At 43.7% G+C, this 22,413-nt stretch overlaps 1 protein-coding gene across 2 annotated transcripts in view; it reads right to left on the bottom strand.

Annotated features, from left to right (window-relative positions):
* The window catches only part of LOC132831340 (probable ATP-dependent RNA helicase DDX17), a 43,720-nt gene extending 31,495 nt beyond the window's left edge, over positions 1 to 12,225 (bottom strand). Inside the window, exons 1-2 of one of the 2 annotated variants that reach the window (XR_009646486.1) lie at positions 11,983 to 12,225; positions 10,456 to 10,624 (exon numbers count right to left, since the gene is read on the bottom strand). Coding sequence is in view for 1 of the 2 variants with exons in the window: in XM_060849429.1 (XP_060705412.1) it covers positions 10,456 to 10,624; positions 11,983 to 12,029 (216 nt within the window). In the remaining variant the exon portion in view is untranslated. The remainder of the gene's footprint in view (positions 1 to 10,455; positions 10,625 to 11,982) is intronic. The other variant, XM_060849429.1, reaches the window with a different exon arrangement.
* Between the last annotated feature and the right edge of the window lie 10,188 nt (positions 12,226 to 22,413).

Genomic DNA, 22,413 nt, shown 5'->3' with positions numbered 1-22,413 from the left:
CCCGCTCGGTTCTCTACCCCTTGAGAACATTCTGCACCCTCTGAGACATCCTTGATTTTGGCACCAGGGAGGCAGCATATTATTCTGATTTTTCACTGCTGGCTGCAGAAACATTTGTCTGAGCTACTGACTACAGAGTCCACAATCACAACTGATCTCTTGGAACCCAACGTACCTCTCACTACATTAGAGCCAGTCTTGATACTGGAAATTTGGCTGATCTCTCCAAGATCAGTTGTGAATTTCACTGTTGTTAAGTCTTCCGAGACGCACTCCAATGTTCAGCGATACATAAATTCAAACAGCAAAGGCCGTAAACTGCGCAGAATCACTGCTGTCAGGTAGCAGTGCAGATTTCTTTCTCTCTCTCCTTACAGACCATGTGCTTGCTGCCTTTGTCAGTCTTTCCCCCTTTTAAAAGTGCTGTTGTTTTGACTTTTTTCCCATAGTTCCAAAACAATTGCAACAGCATATAAAACAGTAATTGCTGCTCCTGGATTTTGAGGAAATCACCTCCAACACAAACTACCTCAAACAAAAGGCTGCAGCCCATTACAGCCAGAAATGTTCCCCATCCTCCATCTTTGATTACCCACTTACCACTTCAAATAAGTTCTAAAGTTTGCCAATGTCTAGCTAAACTCTCAAATTAACATGCTGTAAGGACCATGCATTTTTGTGTTTTAAATGTGACACAAATGACAAAGAAGTGTCAGAACTACAACACCGACAAAAGGCCCTTTGGCGCACCAAGTCTGCACCAGTCAAAAACCACCTAAATATTCTTAACCCATTTCCCAGCACTTGGCTCATAGCCTTGTTTCTCTTGGCACTGCAAGTACACATTTACACACTCAAATGGTTTGAAGGTTTCTGCCTCTTAACAGCCATAAAGCAGTGAGTTCCAGATTCCCAACACCCTCTGGGTGAAATATCTTATCTTGATATCCTTTCTAAACCTCCTGTCCCTTACCTTAAAGCTACAGCCCCTGGTCACTGATCCGTCCACCAAGGTGAAAATCTCCTCCTATCTATGTCACTCAGCTTTATGCATCTCAATCACATCCCCTTCTCAAATTCCTCTGCTCCTGGGCTGTCTAATCTCCGCACCTGAGTAACAATTTTAAAATGCAACTATTCACCTGCCCTGCTTTATTTTACAACAGTAGGTCAAGCTTTGCACCTTCTCTAGTAGGTACATCCACATACAGAAAACTTTCTTGTACATGCTTAACAAATTCATCTCCATCTAAACCCTTAATACTATGGCAGTCCCAGTCTATGTTTGGAAAGTTAAAAACCCCTACCATAACCACCCTTTTATTCATAAGATAAGTGAAGTATTCTTACAAATTTGTTTCTCAATTTTCCTCTGACTATTAGGGGTGTCTATAATACAATCCCAATGAGGTGATCATCCCTTTCTTATTTCTCAGTGCCACTCAAATAACTTCCCTGGATGTATTTCTAGGAATATCTACCCTCAGTACAGCTGTAATATTATCCATAATCAAAAATGTAACTCTTCTGCTCTCGCCTCCTTTTCTGTCCTTCCTGTAACATCTGCATCCTGGAACATTAAGCTGCCAGTGCTGTCCACCCCTGAGCCATGTTTCTGTAATTGCTATGATACCCCAGTCCCATGTTCCTAACCATGCCCTGAGTTCATCTGCCTTCCCTGTTAGGCCTCTTGCATTGAAATAAATGCAGTTTAAGTGATCTTTCCTACCTTGTTCTCTGCTTTATCCCTGCCTGCCCTGACTGTTTGACTCGCCTCTTTTCTCAACGGTACCAGTCTCAGATTTATCTCTTTTACTATCTCTCTAGGTCACACCCCTACATCTTACTTATTTAAATCCTCGAGCAGCTCAAGCAAATCTCCCAGCCAGTATGTAAGTCCTCTTCCAATTTAGGTGCAATCCGCCCTTCTTGTATAGGTCACTTCCACCCCAAGAGCTTCTAATGATCCAAAAATGTGAATCCTCCTCCCATACACCAGCATCTCAGATATGCATTCATCTGCTCTATCCTCCTATTCCTGCCCTCACTAGCTCGTAGCACTGAGAGGAATCCAGATATATTACATCCTAACTCTCTAATCTCCTTTCAGAATCTCAACCTTTTCCCTTCCGACATTGTTGGTTCTAACGCGTACAATGACCTCCTGCTGGCCTCTCCCCGCTTTGAGAACATTGGTCGAAATTTCTCAGAGAGGGTGCACAGATTTTGGGTAGAAGCATTTTCCAATTTCTCATGGGTCCACATCTAATTTTCAGATTATGCTCCTAGCCCTAGATTCCCTATCCTATGCCTTTTTAAGTTTAATTTTTTAGAATTGTGGACCAAAGTACAAAACAATTTTAAAAACCCCGGTTGCTGCATATTTTGAAAAGCAAGTAATCTGACACACATTGCAAGCATGCTTGAAGAAGCAGTAATTGAAGATAAGGCTACAGATAACCAGGGAGATGTACAGCATGGAAATAGAAACTTGGGTTCAACTTGTCTAAGGTGGCCAGATATTATAAATCAATCCAGCATGCTCCTCTAAATTCTTCCAAATACCCATCCAAATGTATTTTAAATGTTGTACTTGTACCAGCCTTCAGCACCTCCTCTGGCAGCTCATTCCATATAAGCACCACTGCCTGGATGAAAAAGTTGGCCCTTAGGTCCCTTTTAATTCTGTCAGGTCAGGTCAACATGGATAAGTTGGACTGAAGGGTCTGTTTCCATGCTGTACATTGTTATGACTCTATGCCCTCTAGTTATGAATGACAAAAAGCAGTGGACCCAGTAACAATTTTTGCAGCACATCATCATTCACAGTTTGAAAAGCAACCCTCCGTCACCACCCTTTGTCTCCTACCTTCGAGCCAATTTTGTATCCAAGTGACTAGATCTCTCTGTATTCCATGTGATCTAACCATGCTAATCAGCTTACCATGTGGAAGCTGGTTGAATGCCTTACTCAAATCCATATAGACAATGTCCACCCCTTTGCCTTCATCAATCATCTTCATCACATTTTTTCAAAAAAAAACAAATCAAGTTAGTGAGACACGATTTCCCATACATAAAGCCATGCTGACTTTGATGAACTGAATCCAATCAGTTCTGTATTCAACTTTGGTCTATGGACTAGTGACCAGTGAATGATGACAAAGGCCTTTTGCTTGCTCGCAACTGTGAGATTGGTTCTTGGGTAACTGAGTACTTGAAGGCTGTGAACAACAGAGAAGTGATCAGATCTCTCCTGGCTCAGGAGCTGTCTCTCTGCTCTCTGAAGAAATCTAGTTTACCTTTCATTCAGTAGTTACTGTAAATCGACTTTTAATTGGGAAGTCAGACACTATTTATAAGTGAATCAGTCATCCTGTGCCTCTTGCAAACCAGCAGAAGCAATTTGGAAAAGGATGATCAAGATGAAACCTTCTGACCAGCACAAACTCAACAGATCTTGTGAATAGAAGCTACTGAACTGCTTTTGCATCTTTCCATGGCTCTCCCTCCCCAATCCCACACACGTGTGTGCATGTAAATCATAGAATCCCTACAGTGTGGAAACAAGCCCTTCGGCCCAACAAGTCCACACCAACCCTCCGAAGAGGAACCCACCCAATTACTCTACATTTACCCCTGACTGATGCACTCTTAACACTACGGGCAATTTAGTGTGGCCAATTCACCTAATCTGAACAACTTTGGACTATGGGAAGAAACCCACACAGACACGGGGAGAATGTGTAAATTCCACAACAGTCGTCCAAGGCTGGAATCAAACCAGGGTCCCTCGCACTGTGAGGCAGCAGTGCTAATCACTGAGCCACCGTGCTGCCTATGGGTGACAGAGTGTATGTAAGGGAGAGTTTAAGGGGATTAGATACTGTCACAATTCACTGGGGTAACATACTGTAAACATTGCTTTTCCTGGCGTTGTCACCAAAGTTGACCATTTTAAAAATTTATCTGACTTTCAGTCCAGGTTGGGAGAAAGCACAAAACAGATTTCTGTACTTAAAAATTTCTAAGAATGTAAGTAATTGTACTCTAGTTTCAGGTAAGCTGCGTAATTCTGCCTTTTAATTTAAAAAAATGTGTTACTTTGGTAACTCTCTTCTCTGTTGTGGTTCTGTTCGCCGAGCTGGGAGTTTTTGTTGCAAACGTTTCGTCCCCTTTCTAGGTAAGATCTTCAGTGCTTGGGAGCCTTCTGTGAAGCGCTTCTGTGCTGATTCCTCCGGCACTTATAGTGGTTTGAAACTGCCGCTTCCGGTTGTCAGTTGCTGTCCGCTGCAGTGGCCGGTATATTGGGTCCAGGTCGATGTGTCTGATTATAGAATTTGTGGATGAGTGCCATGCCTCTAGGAATTCCCTGGCTGTTCTCTGTTTGGCCTGCCCTATAATAGTGGTGTTGTCCCAATCGAATTCATGTTGTTTGTCATCTGAGTGTATGGCTACTAGGGATAGCTGGTCGTGTCATTTCGTGGCTAGTTGGTGTTCATGGATGCGGGTTGTTAGCTGTCTTCCTGTTTGTCCTATGTAGTGTTTTGTGCAGTCCTTGCATGGGATTTTGTACACTACGTTGGTTTTGCTCATGCTGGGTATCGGGTCCTTTGTCCTGGTGAGTTGTTGTCTGAGAGTGGCTGTTGGTTTGTGTGCTGTTATGAGTTATAACTGAAGATGTCACCTAGAAAGGGGACGAAACGTTTGCAACAAAAACTCCCAGCTCGGTGAACAGAACCACAACAACGAGCACCCGAGCTACAAATCTTCTCACAAACTTTGAACTCTCCTCTCTGCATTCTTGAACACGAAGATAACTTTCCCAAAATAGTGCTGAGAACTGCCCATTGCATTTGGCTGCGGTCTAAGCATGTTTTGTACAGTTGAAGTATATTCTAGTCAGAAAAGTCAACATCCCATCAGCTTTTTTTGATCTGTTCAGGACATTTTAGTGATCTAGACCCCATTGCTTCTAGCTTTCCACTTCCAGAGAAAGTGACCCATTTAAATATTTTAGGGCCAAATTGAATCACTTCACACTTGATAAAATTTTATTTGATTGAATTTAGTTCTGATTATTCAATTAACCTTTTTATATTACTTTGTAATACTATATACACAGTTTACAATAACATCTGTGTCATCAGCAAAATCTGATGTGACTTTCTGCCCCATTATGAGTCACGAACAATGATGGTGAATAGCTGAGGCTGCAACACCTCCTACAAAATATAATTAATCCTGCCCATTATCCCTACTCTCTTGTCTTTTACTGCTCAATCCATTTCCTAACCAGGTCAATTATCTTCTTCTATTCCACAAGCTGCAACTTTAGCTGTTTTTGCGGAACTTTGACCAAATGCCTTAAGTCCACACAAACACCCACAGGAAATGACATCCTTTACATTACTTGAACTACCTCTTCAAAAAGTTCAAATCACCAACTCCAGAGGGCAGTAGAAACTCAGTCAACTGACATACACAAGACAGAAATTGGTAGGTTTCAGGATACTGATGATATCTGAGGAGAAAAAAATTGCAGATAGGGAGAACGGAGACATGACCTGTTTGAACTGCAAAGCAAGCTCAAGATGAATAAAGGTAAGTGATTCATGATGTGGAAGTGCTGGTTTTGGACTGAGGTGGACAAAGTTAAAAATCACAACACCAGGTTATAGTCCAACAGATTTATTTGGAAGTACTACCTTTCAGAGTACTGCTCCTTCATCAGGTAACTGATTTTTAACTCAGCCTATATTCATTAGTCATGAATGATTGTTCACTTGTGACCTTATTTGAACAGCAGAAAGTTTTAAAGTTGTTATCGTTAAAAAAAACTCTTGTGAATTTCCCCAATAGAAGGTTGGGCTAACTGGTCCAGAATTCTCTGGCTTTCCTCTCAGCTTCAGAGTGATCTACATTAATTTTTCAATTTAAGTGAAGGTTCTGAAACAAGAGAGGGACGGCATGGGAGCTCAGTGGTTAGCACTGCTGCGTCACAGCACCAGGGACCCGGATTCAATTCCACTTCAGGTGACTGTCTGTGTCGAGTTTGCACATTGTCCCCGTGTCAGCATGGGTTTTCTCCGGGTGCTCCAGTTTCCTCCCACAGTCCAAAGATTTAAAGGTTTGATTTGGTGGTGAGTTTGGGTGGGATGATCTTTGGAGGCTCGGTGTGGACTTGTTCAGCCGAATGGCCTGTTTCCACACCATGGGAATTCTATAAGCTGTAAAACGTCAGTTAGGGACACACAACATTGTCAGTTAAGCAAAACTTGAAAACCAACTGGTCCTGGGATTTGTCACTCCCTTTGATCATTAGTTTCTCATTACTGCTGTTTTCCCCAAGTTTTCTTAATCATAATACCAATTCAATACATGCAATTTAACAGTATACCAGTATTTTTCTTTAATTTCCTGATTTTCACTGTCAAAATCACAATACAGGGAAACCTCAATTATTCCTGAATAATCAATTATCCAGAGATCGGATTATCCAAAGGGGAAGTCAAAAGTTTTGATAGAAACATTACGTCAAAGAGCTGTTTCAACATGACTGTGTCTTTTGTTCACAGGTAAAATGATTAAAAACAAACTCCGCTCACTGAAATACTGCCGAGAACAGTTCTGGATAGTCCAGGCACTGTTTCTAAATCACTGACCTCTCACCCTCTCTCTCAACCCCCTGACCCACCACACTTTTCCTGGAGTTCTACATAAGAGTGAACCTTAACCACCCCCCAATCTCTCCAATATTGTCCTGTACAGGGCAGAGGTGGAACTTGTCAAAAGGTTGTGTGCACGCACTTATGTGTGTTGTTTGGAGCACAAAGGCAGCAGCAGTCTTGTTGGTGCCGTACAGCCCGGTTGCCACGGGGTTTGGCGAGGTGGGGGCAAGAACAAAATGGGTCGGCCAGGGGGTTGGGGCTGCAGGCGTGCGGGATGGGAGCAAGCGGGGTCTCGTGCACATTATGCTTTTGCCTAGTCTCCTGAACAGAAGTAGACTTCACATAAAACTCCGAGCCCCAGAGGAAATCAATTAATTACCCAAACGAAATAGTGCTCACCCACCTCGTACAGATAATCAAGGTTCCTCTTTAGTCAGTTCAAATGGCTCACATTATAACCACATTAGGGAAATAAGAAGCAAAGTTAACCTTGTTGCCCTCTTTGTCACACTCCTCCTTATTACTATTTTGACACCCCTCACTACTTTTCACATCATTTCCACTTGCCTGTGTGTTGTTTTTCGCTACATTTATGCTTTTTTATATTCTCTTATTTCTTCAATTGTACGTATCCATTTTGGTTAGCAGAGCTACTGCTTCTTAGGGTTTGGTTGCATATCACAACAGATTTGCTTCCGAATATCTCACTTGTCATTTTATCCAGTTCACAAGGGAAACTGCCTGACCACACTAAAATCTGGAAACTTAGTGCTGATTTTACATTCTTCCCTTTCTAAAACCATGTTGAACTCAATCACATCATGATCACGATTATATAAATATCGATCATTTACTAAATCAGGACTCGTTTCTCACTTCTTGTTTGCTCTAGGACATACTGCTATAGAAAACAATCCCAAGCACAGGAAAGTCTCTACCTTTCCAATACGTGTTACTGTTTGTTGCTTATCTAAATACAGTTAACTTTTATTATCTAGTACTTGAGACTAAAAGTGTGCTGATTGATCAAATATTCTGGATAATCAGGATGTCCACATTATCGATGGAAAAATGCACTGAATAATGGAAACTTAATGCAGGGGGTGTATAAATCACTGTTATAATTTATTTCGAGGCACAACTCAAATAATAATGCAACTTTGCCTTAAATATATAAAACTTACCAGCAGACAGCCTTCTCACTTGCACTACTTAAGACATTGTGGAAAACCATGGCATTTGATGAGAAACTGACTCAAAAAATGAATTAAACAGTTGATATTTCATGTGGTCTTCTATATTCAACAAGTATATTTACACTGCGGTAAAGAATACTGTAATATTCTGACTATTATAGTTATCTTCAGTGTTTGACGTATATAACTTTTGCCAGTTTATCAGAAGTGTCAGCACATAAGGTACTGTTAAAAAAAACCTTATTCTAAGCACACTGTCTTTGTCTAATCTCTACCTACTCAAGCAACATCTTCCACTATTGGTACTGTAGATGATTTCCTATAGTGCGGAGTTTTTTTTCAATTTCTTAATTCTGTCAAATAAATTGCCAATGCCTGCTCGTGTCTCATTGTATTCCCTTTAATCGCCAAAATGATTAAAATAAAATTTATGCCACAAAAGAGCTAGAAAATAAGCACTTCCAACAAGAGAGAATCTAAACAAGTGCATATGACATTCAATTACATTACAATCTTCAAAATCCCCATTAGCAACATTCTGGGGCTTACCATTAACAAACTGAATACACCATAAATATTGTGGCGACAAAAGCAGATCTGAGACTGGGAATTCTGAAGGGAGCAACCCATCTCCTAACTCCCCAGTGGCTGTCCACCATCCATAGGCACAAGTAATAGGTACCTGAAAGACAGCTGCTCCAATAACATTCAAGAATCTCAATATCAGGACGCAGCATGCTCAACTGATCATCACCTGCTCAATCCACCACTTTAAAAAGGTTCAGAACCCCAAGTATAGACTCATCAGAACTGCAGTGTTTACTAACTGCAAGAGGCACCACTGCAACCTTCTAAGATTCCATTCAAACATATAACCTCTACCACATTCCATTCTATCTTAGCTGGAAATACTCAGATGAACTGGTCATTAGTACAGTTTGTGGGAGTTTGCTGTGTGCAAATGGACTGCCACATTTCCTACACTATACAATAGTAACTACACTTTGAAGTGCTTAATTGATTGTAAGGCACTTTGTGATGTTTAGTAATCATACAAAGTGCATATAAATTCAGCATTTTTTCCCTTTTCAAGATATGGACTATCTTAATTTGTTCCTCCAATGACTGCAGTGTTAAAATCCTGGTTCTAGCAGTTATCTGAGTGTAACTCCACGCAATGGCCAGCAATAGCTCTAGGAAGCTGACTCACCACCACTTTCTTGAGCAATCATAGTTGGGAAATAATCTCAGACTTTATCAGCAATGCTTTTATTCCAAGAGCCAGTTAAAATTTTATTCTTCAACAATGTTTACTCATTTTCTTCTATGGTTGCCTGTAGATCTTCTAATCTGGTACATTTAACTTCCAATTCTGACCATCCTGTAGTCACAATACTGCAATGATTACTATTACCATATTCACAAAGTCTCTGCTATTAACTTATCAAATTGTAATAGTGACAGGTTATGACATTCATGGCCACGCTATCAAGAAACATCAAGACTGGTTCGATGAGAATAACCAGGAGCTGCTAAAGTACAAACACAAAGCAATTCTGAGCTCTAAGTACAACCAAAACTAATAGAGAGAAAGCAGCTCTACAAACAATAAACACAATGCATTTTAAAAAAAGGTGATGAATGGCAAGTCTGTAAGAAATCCAGCAACTGACTCCCACAGTATGCGGATTCTTCAGTTAAGACCTACTGTAACCCAAGCACTCCATACCTTGGTGCAGATGAAATTACCACCAAGATACTAAAATAGAAGTAATCATGCACGAAAATTTGTATTTCTTTGAAGTTTCTCTGAAAAAAAATGCAATATCCCAACTGACTTGTGGAAATCTCAAGCCCAAGACCCCTCGAACTGGAAAAGAAGCTAAGATGCCAATTATTGCAACTATCTCAGATAGGTCGAATCAAATACAAATATTAGAAGCTACATACACCACTTGTGGCAGGTTGTGCAGATTGTTCAGATTGTTTAGTCATTGCAGCATTCACAACACCAGAAAAAAGTCATCATTGGTCCTTAAGAACTGCCCGAGAAGATTTACTGTGCTTAACTTTGCAATGTCAGCAAAATTGTCCAGCCTTCTGTTCTTTCATACAAATCATTTAAAAGGATAGCGAGAAGCCAAGGTTGCTGGACCATTCCTCTTGGAGTCACAATGCAGACTCAGTCTATTAACAGGAGCAATTGACATGATCTTCACAACAAAACAAATTCTGCCATGTATCTCTACTCAGTGCCCCCCCTCCTCCTAACCAACTCCCATTTTCATTTAATAGATAATTTCAACTTCCATGTGCACCCACAAATGGGGTACTTTCAAATTAAGTCAAAATTTACAACATTATCTCAAAATAACCCAGTGCCTATGGAAAGCTTTGGAGCATTAGGGTAAATGTCAAAGCCACTACAGAATGATTAGAGGAGGCCGTTCAGCCCTCTGCGTTTGAGGATACAACCTAGGACCACTGCTGTAAAGTCCTGGATTACAGCAAAATTCTGATATTAAATTAAGTTAGTTACACCTCTGTTAACTATTAACTTTCTCAACTAGATATATTCAGATACCCACCGGGCTTAATCGAACCACTTCGGGGTGCTCCACGTAGAAGTTTTTCTCAAATTTAGGCAACTCGTCCAGGTCCCACTTCTTCTTCCTCAGGCGTTCTCCGGGCTGTCCAAATTTTTTCCCAAGGGAAGGACCCCCACGGCTCGGCCCTCCACCAAACCGTGGGCCATTGCTATGAAAGGAGGTTGAGTGTTAATTAGAAATAGGTATAACTGCAGGTCAGAGGGCTGTCTGCATTTGAACTGAAAATGTGTTGCTGGAAAAGCACAGCAGGTCAGGCAGCATCCAAGGAACAGGAGATTCGACGTTTCAGGCACAAGCCCTTCTTCAGGAATGGGAATGATTCCTGATAAAGGGCTTATGCCCGAAACGTCGAATCTCCTGTTCCTTGGATGCTGCCTGACCTGCTGCGCTTTTCCAGCAACACATTTTCAGCTCTGATCTCCAGCATCTGCAGACCTCACTTTCTCCAGTCTGCATTTGAAGCCCACATCCGACGTGACATCTATTTTATTATTAGTACAGTTGGTAAATACTTTGGGCCACCCTGAGTAATGTCATATAAGCCATTTTTAAAAATATTGCCAGGACGTAATACCCTGAAAGGGGCTTAAAAAGATGTGATGTACAGGGATTGGAGGAGTCAGGGAGATCAGGGATGGTTGCGCTATGTCTCTGACAATAAAATGGCTGAACCAACAGCAGACAGTAATGGAGAGACACAGTACAGTAGGTCTGCCCCCTCACTGGACACGGCCAGTGACGTTAGCTAACGGGAAGGCGGGGCCGGTCCGAGAGTCACACTGATTGGACAGACCATCTGTCACACAAGACCCTTTGGGCCCACAAACAGACACCAAGACCACCCAATCAAGTGTGGAGAAAACATGCACCGACCAATAAGCGCGCAGTACCATCGGAAGGCGGGACCGAATCTCAATCTCAATCCGACCGGCGTGAATCTCAATCCATTCCCGGCCCCCTCCACTTCCAACCCCGATGCCCTCATTCCCGGCCCCCCATCTCCCGGTCATACGGAATCCTCCATTTTATTCTCCCCCACCACGGCACAGAGTCATCACCACCTCCCCCCCTCCCTGACGCACAGCCCCGGAAGCATCGCACCTAAATCCCTACCCGGTCACGCAGACTCTCCCGGACTCATCTCACCCCCACCCCCGGGGCTCAGAGTCCCCTCATACCCTGAGGAACGGCACACAACCCCCAGACTCTCTGCGCCCCAGTCAACACAGGGGCGGTCAGAGCCCCGGAATATCACCGATCCCAAACCCCGGGTCTCTGAGAAACCCGGAGCTGCCAAACCGCGAGGGTCGGACACTTCCTCGCCACAGATCGCGGCTCACGCAACTCGGGCAAAGCCACGATTCACCGCCCGGCCTGGGAGGGGCAACGGGCCTGGAAAAAACAGGCCTGGCCGAAGTGCGAGGCCTTTTCCTTGACAAACCGGTCCTTGTGAATTGCTTCCTTTCACCCGGCACGTTAAGTACGCGGTCCTGGTCAGCCTCTTACCTCCCTCGGTCTCTACCGCGGTCACGGTCTCCACCGAATCCTCTCATTTTCGTTCGATTCTCGGTGTCGGCGAACAAAGAAAAGCCGCAGTGACTGCGATAGGATCAACAGCGAGCTGCCGGAAGAGCCGTCCCCTCCCGCCGGATGCTGCTTGGGAACAGCCGCCTCCCGCCGGATTCCGGAACGGCGGCCCTTCGCCCCGCCTCCCGCCGGGATCTCGGTCGGGAACAGCCGCGCTCTCCCTCTTGCTGACTCTCGAGGCAGACGCCCCTCCGGACCCCTGTCAAGAACAGTTACCGTTACCCCCAACCCCTTCCGCCGCCCCCCCCGACTTCCTCTCGGCGACGGTCCCTCCCGCCAGGCCCCTGCCGGGAACAGCCGCTCCTCCCCACCGGCCAAGGTCTGCCTAGCAACAGTGACGTCACATCCCCGCTCGCGTACAGCAATCCGAGGACGGCCTGCAAAATAAGGCCTTGTTTATCAAAACTTGCTGTTAACTCCCTAGTTCTGACCTCAGGTTATGTAATTTTAGTTTACTGAAAGCTGAACACTGTGTGTACATTAAATACCACCTCATATTTTTCCAAAGGCATTGGAAAGCGATGTCACAGCTAACTACTGGAAGGCTAATACAAAGGTCGCTTATTGTAAGGGGATTGGAATATAAATATAGGAGCTGAAAATGTGTTGCTGGTTAAAGCACAGCAGGTCAGGCAGCATCCAAGGAACAGGAAATTCGACGTTTCGGGCCAGAGCCCTTCATCAGGAATCCTGATCCTTATCACAGATTCCTGATGAAGGGCTCTGGCCCTAAATGTCGAATTTCCTGTCCCTTGGATGCTGCCTGACCTGCTGTGCTTTAACCAGCAACACATTTTCAGCTCTGATCTCCAGCATCTGCAGACCTCACTTTTTACTCATATAAATATAGGAAACTTACAGGGCGTTTGGAGTATTGTGTACTCTATCTACGAAAGATGCCACTGGAAGCAGGATCAGACAAACGTTACCTAACTTGATTTTTGGATGAAGGGGTTATTTTATGAAGAAAGCTTGGGTCTATATCTGTTGCAGTTCAGATGGATTTTAATTGGGTGAATTCAGAGAGGATCTTTTCCTCTTGTAAGGAAGTACAATTTAAAAGGTCCTGTATAAGAAGTGATCTCTCAGGAATGGAAGGTGTTGAACTCTATCCCAGAGAGAGGGACATATTAAAAAAAATAACATTGAATATTTTTAAAGTGCAGGTAGATTGATTCCCTTGTCAAGAATAACACTTCACCTGACAAAAGACCAGTGCTGTAAAAGCTCATGATTTCAAATAAACCTGTTGGACAGAACCTGGTGTCCTGTGTGACTGTTCACCCAATTCCAACATCAGCATGTCCACAAAAAGAATGTAAGGGTAAGGAGACAGGAGAATATGCTGAGGCCACAATCAGATCAGCCATGATCATGTGGAATAGTGGAAGGGTCGAATACCCTATTCCTGCAACTAATTCGTATGTTTGTATTGAAATCATGGCGACAGTATTTCTAAAACTTGCTGATTTCCAGCTGTAACCAGGATGACTGCCTGAGTTTAAATCAGATTCAGAATTAGAGTCAAAGGTCCCACTAGTAAAGGGTGTGAAAGGGCTGCAGAAAAAGCATTCTGTAGAGTCACATAGCATGAAAGCAGACCCTTTGATCCAACTCGTTGATGCTGACCAAATTTCCCAAATTAAACTAGTCCCACTTGCCTATGTTTGGCCCATATCCCTCTAAACCTTTCCTATTCATGCACCTATCCAAATGTCTTTTAAATGTACTTGCATCTAGTACTTCTACTGTCGGTTCATTCCACATACAAGTTGCCCCCATGTGAAAAATTTGCCCCTCAGGTTCCTTTTACATTTTCTTCTTTTCATCTTAAAAATATGCCCACGAGTTTTGAACCCCCACCCTGGGAAAAAGACCTTTGCTATTCACCTTATCTATGCCCCTTATGATTTTATAAACCACTATAAGGTCTCCTCTCAACCCCCTATACTCCTGTTAAAAAGTCCCAGCTAATTCTTATAACTCTATCCCTGCAGTCCTGGCAACATCTTGGTAAACCTTTCTGAATCCTCTCCAATACTATCCTTCCGATGGCAGGGCAACCAAAACTGCACACAGTACTGCAAAAGTGACCTCATCAACATCCTGTACCACCTCAACATCATGTCCCAACTCCAATACAGGTCTGAGCAATGAAGGCAAGTGTCTTCTTTTAACTACTATATCTGCGAATCAATTTTCAAAGAATTATGTACCAGAACTCTGGGTTTCTCTGTTCGACAACACTACCAGTGGCTCTACCATTAACCATATATGTCATGCCCTAGTTTGTTTTACCAAAATGCAAAACCTTGCATTTATCCAAGCTAAACTCCATCCACCACTCCATAGCCCAATGGCCCAATTGATCAAGATTCCTTTATAATCTTTATGACTTGGAGGTGTCAGTGTTGGATTGGGATGGACAAAGTTAAAAATTACACAGGACCAAGTTATAGTCCAACAGATTAATTTGGAAGCACTAGCTTTCGAAGTGCTGCTCCTTCATCAAGTGGTTGTGGTGAATAAGTTCATGATCACAGAATTTATAGCCAAAGGAGTTCAGTGTCATGGAGAGGTGATACATTAAACAATTTCAGATTAAATCTTCCATCTTTTAGAATAGGATATGCTGTTTCAGTTCTTTGATATGTAAATCCCAGAACTTCTTTTAAATTACATTCTCAAGATAGCTCAGTTTTTCTTACAATGGGTGTGAAGTCTGTCTGTGTCTCGATGTTGAGTCAGACTGACAAGTCCTCTAGGTAAAAACAATGACTGCAGATGCTGGAAACCAGATTCTGGATCAGTGGTGCTGGAACAGCACAGCAGTTCAGGAAGTACCCAACGAGCAGCGAAATCGACATTTCGGGCAAAAGTCCTTCATCAGGAAGAAAGGCGGTGAGCTGGAAGCATGAAGAGATAAGCTAGAGGGAGGTGGGGGTGGGGAGAGAGTAGCATAGAGTACAATGGGTGAGTGGGGGAGGAGATGAAGGTGATAGGTCAGGGAGGAGAGGGTGGAGTGGATAAGTGGAAAAGGAGCTAGGCAGGTCGGACAAGTCCGGACAAGTCATGGGGACAGTGCTGAGCTGGAAGTTTGGAACTAGGATGAGGTGGGGGAAGGGGAAATGAGGAAACTGGTGAAGTCCATATTGATGCCCTGGGTTGAAATGTTCCGAGGCGGAAGATGAGGCGTTCTTCCTCCAGGCGTCTGGTGGTGAGGAAGCGGCGGTGAAGGAGGCCCAGGACCTCCATGTCCTCGGCAGAGTGGGAGGGGGAGTTGAAATGTTGGGCCACGGGGCGGTGTGGTTGATTGGTGTGGGTGTCCCGGAGAAGTTCCCTAAAGCGGTCTGCTAGGAGGCGCCCAGTCTCCCCAATGTAGAGGAGACCGCATCGGGAGCAACGGATACAATAAATGATATTAGTGGATGTGTAGGTAAAACTTTGATGGATGTGGAAGGCTCCTTTAGGGCCTTGGATAGAGGTGAGGGAGGAGGTGTGGGCACAGGTTTTACAGTTCCTGCGGTGGCAGGGGAAAGTGCCAGGATGGGAGGGTGGGTCGTAGGGGGGCGTGGACCTGACCAGGTAGTCACGGAGGGAACGGTCTTTGCGGAAGGCGGAAAGGGGTGGGGAGGGAAATATATCCCTGGGGGTGGGGTCTTTTTGGGGGTGGCAGAAATGTTGGTGGATGATTTGGTTTATGCGAAGGTTGGTAGGGTGGAAGGTGAGCACCGGGGGTGTTCGGTCCTTGTTACAGTTGGAGGTGTGTGGTCTGAGGGCGGAGGTGAGGGATGTGGACGAGATGCATTGGAGGGCATCTTTAACCACCTGGGAAGGGAAATTGCAGTCTCTAATAAAGGAGGCCACCTGGTATGTTCTATGGTGGAACTGGTCCTCCTGGGAGCAGATACGGCGGAGGCGGAGGAATTGGGAATACAGGATGGCATTTTTGCAAGAGATAGGGTGAGAAGAGGTATAATCCAGGTAGCTGTGGGAGTCGGTGGGTTTGTAAAAAATGTCAGTGTCATGTCGGTCGTCATTAATGGAGATGGAGAAGTCGAGGAAGGGGAGGGAGGTTTCAGACATGGTCCAAGTAAATTTAAGGTCAGAGTGGAAAGTGTTGGTGAAGTTGATGAATTGCTCAACCTCCTCGCAGGAGCACGAGGTGGCGCCAATGCAGTCATCAATGTAGCGGAGGAAGAGGTGGGGAGTGGTGCCAGTGTAATTACGGAAGATCAGCTGTTCTACATAGCCAACAAAGAGACAGGCATAGCTGGGGCCCATACGGGTGCCCATGGCTACCCCTTTGGTCTGGAGGAAGTGGGAGGATTCAAAGGAGAAATTGTTAAGGGTGAGGACCAGTTCGGCCAAACGAATGAGAGTGTCGGTGGAAGGGTACTGTTGGGGACATCTGGAGAGCAAAAAATGGAGGGCTTGGAGGCCCAGGTCATGGTGGATGGAGGTGTAGAGGGATTGGATATCCATGGTGAAGATGAGGCGTTGGGGGCCGGGGAAACGGAAGTCTTGGAGGAGGTGGAGGGTATGGGTGGTGTCTCGAACGTATGTGGGGAGTACCTGGACTAGGGGGGATAGGACACCACCAGGGATATATTTCCCTCCCCACACCTTTCCGCCTTCCGCAAAGACCGTTCCCTCCGTGACTACCTGGTCAGGTCCACGCCCCCCTACGACCCACCCTCCCATCCTGGCACTTTCCCCTGCCACCGCAGGAACTGTAAAACCTGTGCCCACACCTCCTCCCTCACCTCTATCCAAGGCCCTAAAGGAGCCTTCCACACCCATCAAAGTTTTACCTGCACATCCACTAATATCATTTATTGTATCCGTTGCTCCCAATGCGATCTCCTCTACATTGGGGAGACTGGGCGCCTCCTAGCAGAGCGCTTTAGGGAACATCTCCGGGACACCCGCACCAATCAACCACACCGCCCCGTGGCCCAACATTTCAACTCCCCCTCCCACTCTGCTGAGGACATGGAGGTCCTGGGCCTCCTTCACCGCCGCTCCCTCACCACCAGACACCTGGAGGAAGAACGCCTCATCTTCCGCCTCGGAACACTTCAACCCCAGGGCATCAATGTGGACTTCACCAGTTTCCTCATTTCCCCTTCCCCCACCTCACCCTAGTTCCAAACTTCCAGCTCAGCACTGTCCCCATGACTTGTCCGGACTTGTCCGACCTGCCTTGCTCCTTTTCCACCTATCCACTCCACCCTCTCCTCCCTGACCTATCACCTTCATCTCCTCCCCCACTCACCCATTGTACTCTATGCTACTCTCTCCCCACCCCCACCTCCCTCTAGCTTATCTATTCATGCTTCCAGCTCACTGCCTTTCTTCCTGATGAAGGACTTTTGCCCGAAACGTCGATTTCGCTGCTCGTTGGATGCTGCCTGTACTGCTGTGCTCTTCCAGCACCACTGATCCAGGACAAGTCCTCTACATAGTTTTACATGGATTCATGTAGTTCTTGAGCAAAATAAATGTAATTCTGCAAAACAAATTCATCACATAAACATATATCTGTGCGCGTGTAAGAGTGGCAGATTGAGTGCACGTGACATTAGTGTGATGGGGTATGTGTCTGAGAGGGTGTGTGGGTGGTAGTGCAAGGGTGTGTATGTGTGTGCATATGAGAGAGGGCTGGTTTATGAGAGGGGGTCTGCATGGGTGTGTGAGTACGTAGGAGCATGTGTGTGTTTGTGAGTGTATCGTGCAGTGGGATGAAAGTCCTGGTTGAGGCGATTCCCATAGGTACTGAACTTTGCTATCAGCTTCCACTCAGCCACTCTGCGTTGTTGCTTGTCTCAAAGTCTGCCTTGGAGGTTGGTCACCTGAAGGTCCGAGGACGAATGTCCTGGACCGCTGAAGTGTTCCTCGAGTGGGAGGGAACACTCCTGCCTGGTGATTGTTGCATGGTGATTCACATTCTAAAAGATTCTAATATTTAGAAACATTCTAAAAGATGAAAGATTTAATCTGAAATTGTTTAATGTATCATATTTCCATGACACTGAACTCCTTTGGCTATAAATTCTGTGATTGTGACATTATTCTCCACAACCACCTGATGAAGGAGTGATGCTCCGAAAGCTAGTGCTTCCAAATAAACCTATTGGACTATAACCTGGTGTTGTGTGATTTTTAACTTTGTAATCTTTGATAACCTTCTTCACTGTCAACTGTACCACCAATGTTGCTGTCATATGTAAACTTACTGACCATGCCTCCTAAATTATCATCTAAATCTTTATATAAATAAGAAACAAAAGTTGCCCCATCACCAATTCCTGTGAAACACTGCTGGTCAAAGACCTCCAGTCAGGAAAACAACCCTCCACTACCAGCCTCTGTTTCCACCGTCAAGCCAATTTTGCATCCATTTGGCAAGCTTTCCCTAAATCCCATGCGATTTCACTTTACTAAGGCTTTACTAAAATCCATGAAGACAACATCTACCACTTTGTCCTCACCAATCTTTTTAGGTGCATCCTCAAATAACTCAATCAAAATTGTGAGACATGATATCCTGCACACAAAGATTTGCTGACTATCCCTCATCCTTGCCTCTCCAAATGCATGCAAATCCTTTCTCTCAGGATTCCTCCAAAACCTTGCCTGTCCTTGATGTCAGTTTCACAAGTCTACAGTTTCCAGGTTTCCCTTTATAGCCTTTCTTCAATAAAAGCAAAACATCAGCCACCTTCCAATCCTCTGGCACCTCATCTGTGACTGTAGATAATACAAATATCTCTGCTGGAGCCTGCAATTTGTTCCCTAACTTCCCAAAACATCTTGGGATACACTGGAGATTTACTCACCTTTATGTTTTTCTAAGACCTTCAGCTCTTCATCTTCTGTAATGTGGACTGTTTTCAAGACATAAATATTTATTTTTTCCCCAGTTCCCTAGCCTCCATTTCTTTGTCCACTGTAAAAATTGACATGAAATATTTGTTTTGTATCTCTCCTATCTCCTATGGTTCCATGCAAAGATGACCATGTTGATTTTTAAAGGATTCTATTCCCTCCCTAGATGCTCTTTTGCTCTTAATGTACTTGTAGAATCTCTTTGGATTATCCTTAACCTTATCTGCCAAGACTATCTCATAGTTCCTTTTTGCCCTCCTCAGAAACCCCTACACCCTTTATATTCTTCAAGAGATTCACTTGATCCCAATTGTCTATACCTATTCATGACTCCTGGCAAAAGTGAAGAAACTAAGCTATTAGGAAATATCAAAGCTTATGGCTTGATGTCGTGCCATGTAGGAGATTGTCCAATAAGGAAGTTAAGCATAGAATGTTGATAGCTGGGCTGCAGCAGTGGTTAGAGTTGTCAGAATGCTGGATAGTCACTGTTCAAATGCCTCAAAGATCAGCACTTTGTCATCCACATCGTCCCACTTTCAAATAATTGCTCTTTTGTATAGTTTTTGTCTGTATATCAATAACAACATAGAGTTAGATTAACATTGTGAGAAATCAAGAGCAACTTGATCAGATTGTGGCGTCTAGTTGAGAATAGCAAAGGATCTTCAGTGTTGCGAACAATGTGAACAGGCAAAAATGGAATAAATGTTGAGATAATAATTAAATGATGTAAGTCTACAAAGGGGCTTGGACGGGGCTGAAATATGAGAAATTTATTTGTTTTTAATGATGTTGGTTTGAATCATATGAAATAGAAATTCAGAAGTATCACTTCACACTCCTTGTGAGTATATTCCATATGACTATTTATTTCACCAGTTTGTTCATCCTACTAAAGTCTAAGATAAAACAGAATTGCAGATGCTGGAAATCTGAAACAAACAAAAACAAAGTTCTGGATAATCTCAACAGATCTGGCAGTATCTGTGGAGAGACAGAAAAACAGAGCTAACATTTTGAGTCCTGTGACACCTTCTTAAAATTCTGAAGGAGGATGATAGGAGTCAAAATGTCAACTCTGCTTTCCCTACAGATGCTGCCAGACCTGCTGAGATCTTTTTTCTGTTTGTTTCTGTTACTATCACACTCACTGCTTTCTATAGTTCTGAGATTTGTGCCACCTATGAACTGTAAAATCATTGTCCCAATAGCCAAGCCCAGCCAGGAGTCTGCAGCAGCAGACATTTAGGGGTTCACACACAGACATCACATGTACAAAAAAATAATTTGAAAGGTTAATGAAATGTTAACCTCAATACAACAAAGGTAGAAGTTATATTAACAAATGTACAGAGCTCTGGACAAATTCCTTCTGCAATACTATATTCAGTCTGGGTCCTAATCCTCAGGAAGAATATCAGCTGTGAAAGGATATAGCATTAACTGACAAGAATAATTAACCTGAAGGCAGTTCACCTTCTCAAAGGCAACCTTCTCAAATGCTGATCCAGTCAGCACAGTCCACAACCCCTGAATGATTTTTCTTTAAGCAAACCCTGAAGAGTTTAAATAAAAAGTAATGTATTAATTTGTTCTGAGTATTCAGTATAAAAGATTCAGAAGTGGGAGTCTAATTCTTGTGAGGGAAAAGCAAAGTAAGGGATAAAGTCTTCAGAGACTAACATTAGAAAACATTTCTACACCTCAAGGGTAGTGGACGTCTGGAAGTTTCTCCTTAAAGAACTGCTGAAGATGAGGTCAGTTGATAATTTCACTATTGAGACTGCTAGATTCTTGATGCTCATGAGCATGAAGGATTATGGCAGCAAAGTAGGTCGACAGAATTAAGATCAAGATCATACACGCTCTAACAGCTTGAAGGGATTAACAGCTTACTCTTGTTCCTGAATTCCTTTGCATTGATCATTAATAAACATAAAAAAAGGTAATGGTCCCAAAGTAGAGACTGAGGACACAACGGATAAACAAACTTTTCCAATTCCCTCATCACTTCTTTTGAATTTTATCATTTAGAAGGCTTGATACATTAAGATGAAATTGAATCTTCGGGTCAATAGATCCATGTTCAATGGCCTTTTCTCATTCCTGCATGAGTAAAGAGACATATATGCTGGGGACAAATCATATTTATAAACCATGGCACAATATCAATCAGTTGGGACACTCAAAGGTTTATCCAACATTGTTGGCAATTGTTCAAGATGCCCAATTCCTGTGGGTTCCAGAGAAACTACCTGCAATAGCTTTTTGATTATTTGTAAAACAGGGGCTACAGCATTTTTTACTTTTGGTCTGCTTCACCTCTTTAATCTTTTGAGTTGTGATTCTTCAAAAAGAGAAGCAAGAAAATCATGATAATTTGGCCTTTAGAATCAAAGACACAATTTCTAAATTTGAAGATGACACCAAATGAGGTGAAGTGGCTTCTGGGAAGACTGTGGAGCATTTGCGATGTGGAGAGTGTCATGGATAGCACATATGGAGAAATGGTCACATTGCAGGCTCCACAGGCAGGAAGGGAATGGGTGACCACCAGGCAAAGCAGGAGGGCTAAGCAGGTAGTGCAGGAATCTCCGGTGGCTATTCCCCTGCAAAACAGATATACCATTTTGAATACTGTTCAGGGGATTACAGCAGCAGCCAAATTTCTGGCACCATGGTTGGCTCTGCTGCAGAATTGGGGGGGGGGGGGGGGGGCGGGGAGAGATATATGCACAGAAATGCTATAGTAATAGGGGATTCAATTGTAAGGGTATTTCTGTGGCTGCAATCAAAGGATGGTAAAATGCCTTCCAGATACTAGGGTCCTGGAAGTCTCGGAGCAGTTGCAGGACATTCTGGAGGGGGAGGACGAACACCAAGTGGTCGTGGTACACAGTGGTAAAAAAGGGATGAGGTCCTAAAATTAGAATACAGGGAACTAGGGAGAAAGTTGAAATGTAGGACCTCAAAGGTAGTTATCGCAGGATTGTTACCAGCGCCATGAGCTAGTCAGAATAGAAACAGTAGGATGTATAGGATGAATGTGTTGCTAAGAAGATGGTGTGAGGGGGAGGTTTTCAAATTCGTGGGGCATTGGGACTTGTACAAACTGGAGGAGTTACATTTAGGCAGGACTGGGACTGACGTCCCTGAAGGGATAGTTGGTAGAGTGGTTGAGGAGGTTTAAATTAGTGTGACAGGGTGATGGGAACTAAAGGAGTAGAGTAGTGGATGCAGAACTTGAGTGAAGTAGAAACCAAGGCAAACATTACTAATAAGAACAAGCAGGGAAACGCTGCTGAAAAGAGCTGTGCAGGTAATCTGAAATGCATGTGTTTCAATGCAAGAAGTATAATGGACTAGGCAGATGAAAATACAGCTTTAGTTAGTACTTGGAACTATGACACCAATGTGATTATAGAGACTTGGCTGAAAGTGGGCAGGACTGGTAGC

This window comes from Hemiscyllium ocellatum, chromosome 33, assembly GCF_020745735.1.
Source record: "Hemiscyllium ocellatum isolate sHemOce1 chromosome 33, sHemOce1.pat.X.cur, whole genome shotgun sequence".
Taxonomy (NCBI): Eukaryota; Metazoa; Chordata; class Chondrichthyes; order Orectolobiformes; family Hemiscylliidae; genus Hemiscyllium; species Hemiscyllium ocellatum.
Note: the sequence above shows the minus strand (reverse complement) of the source record. Positions and strands in the feature narration are given on the sequence as shown.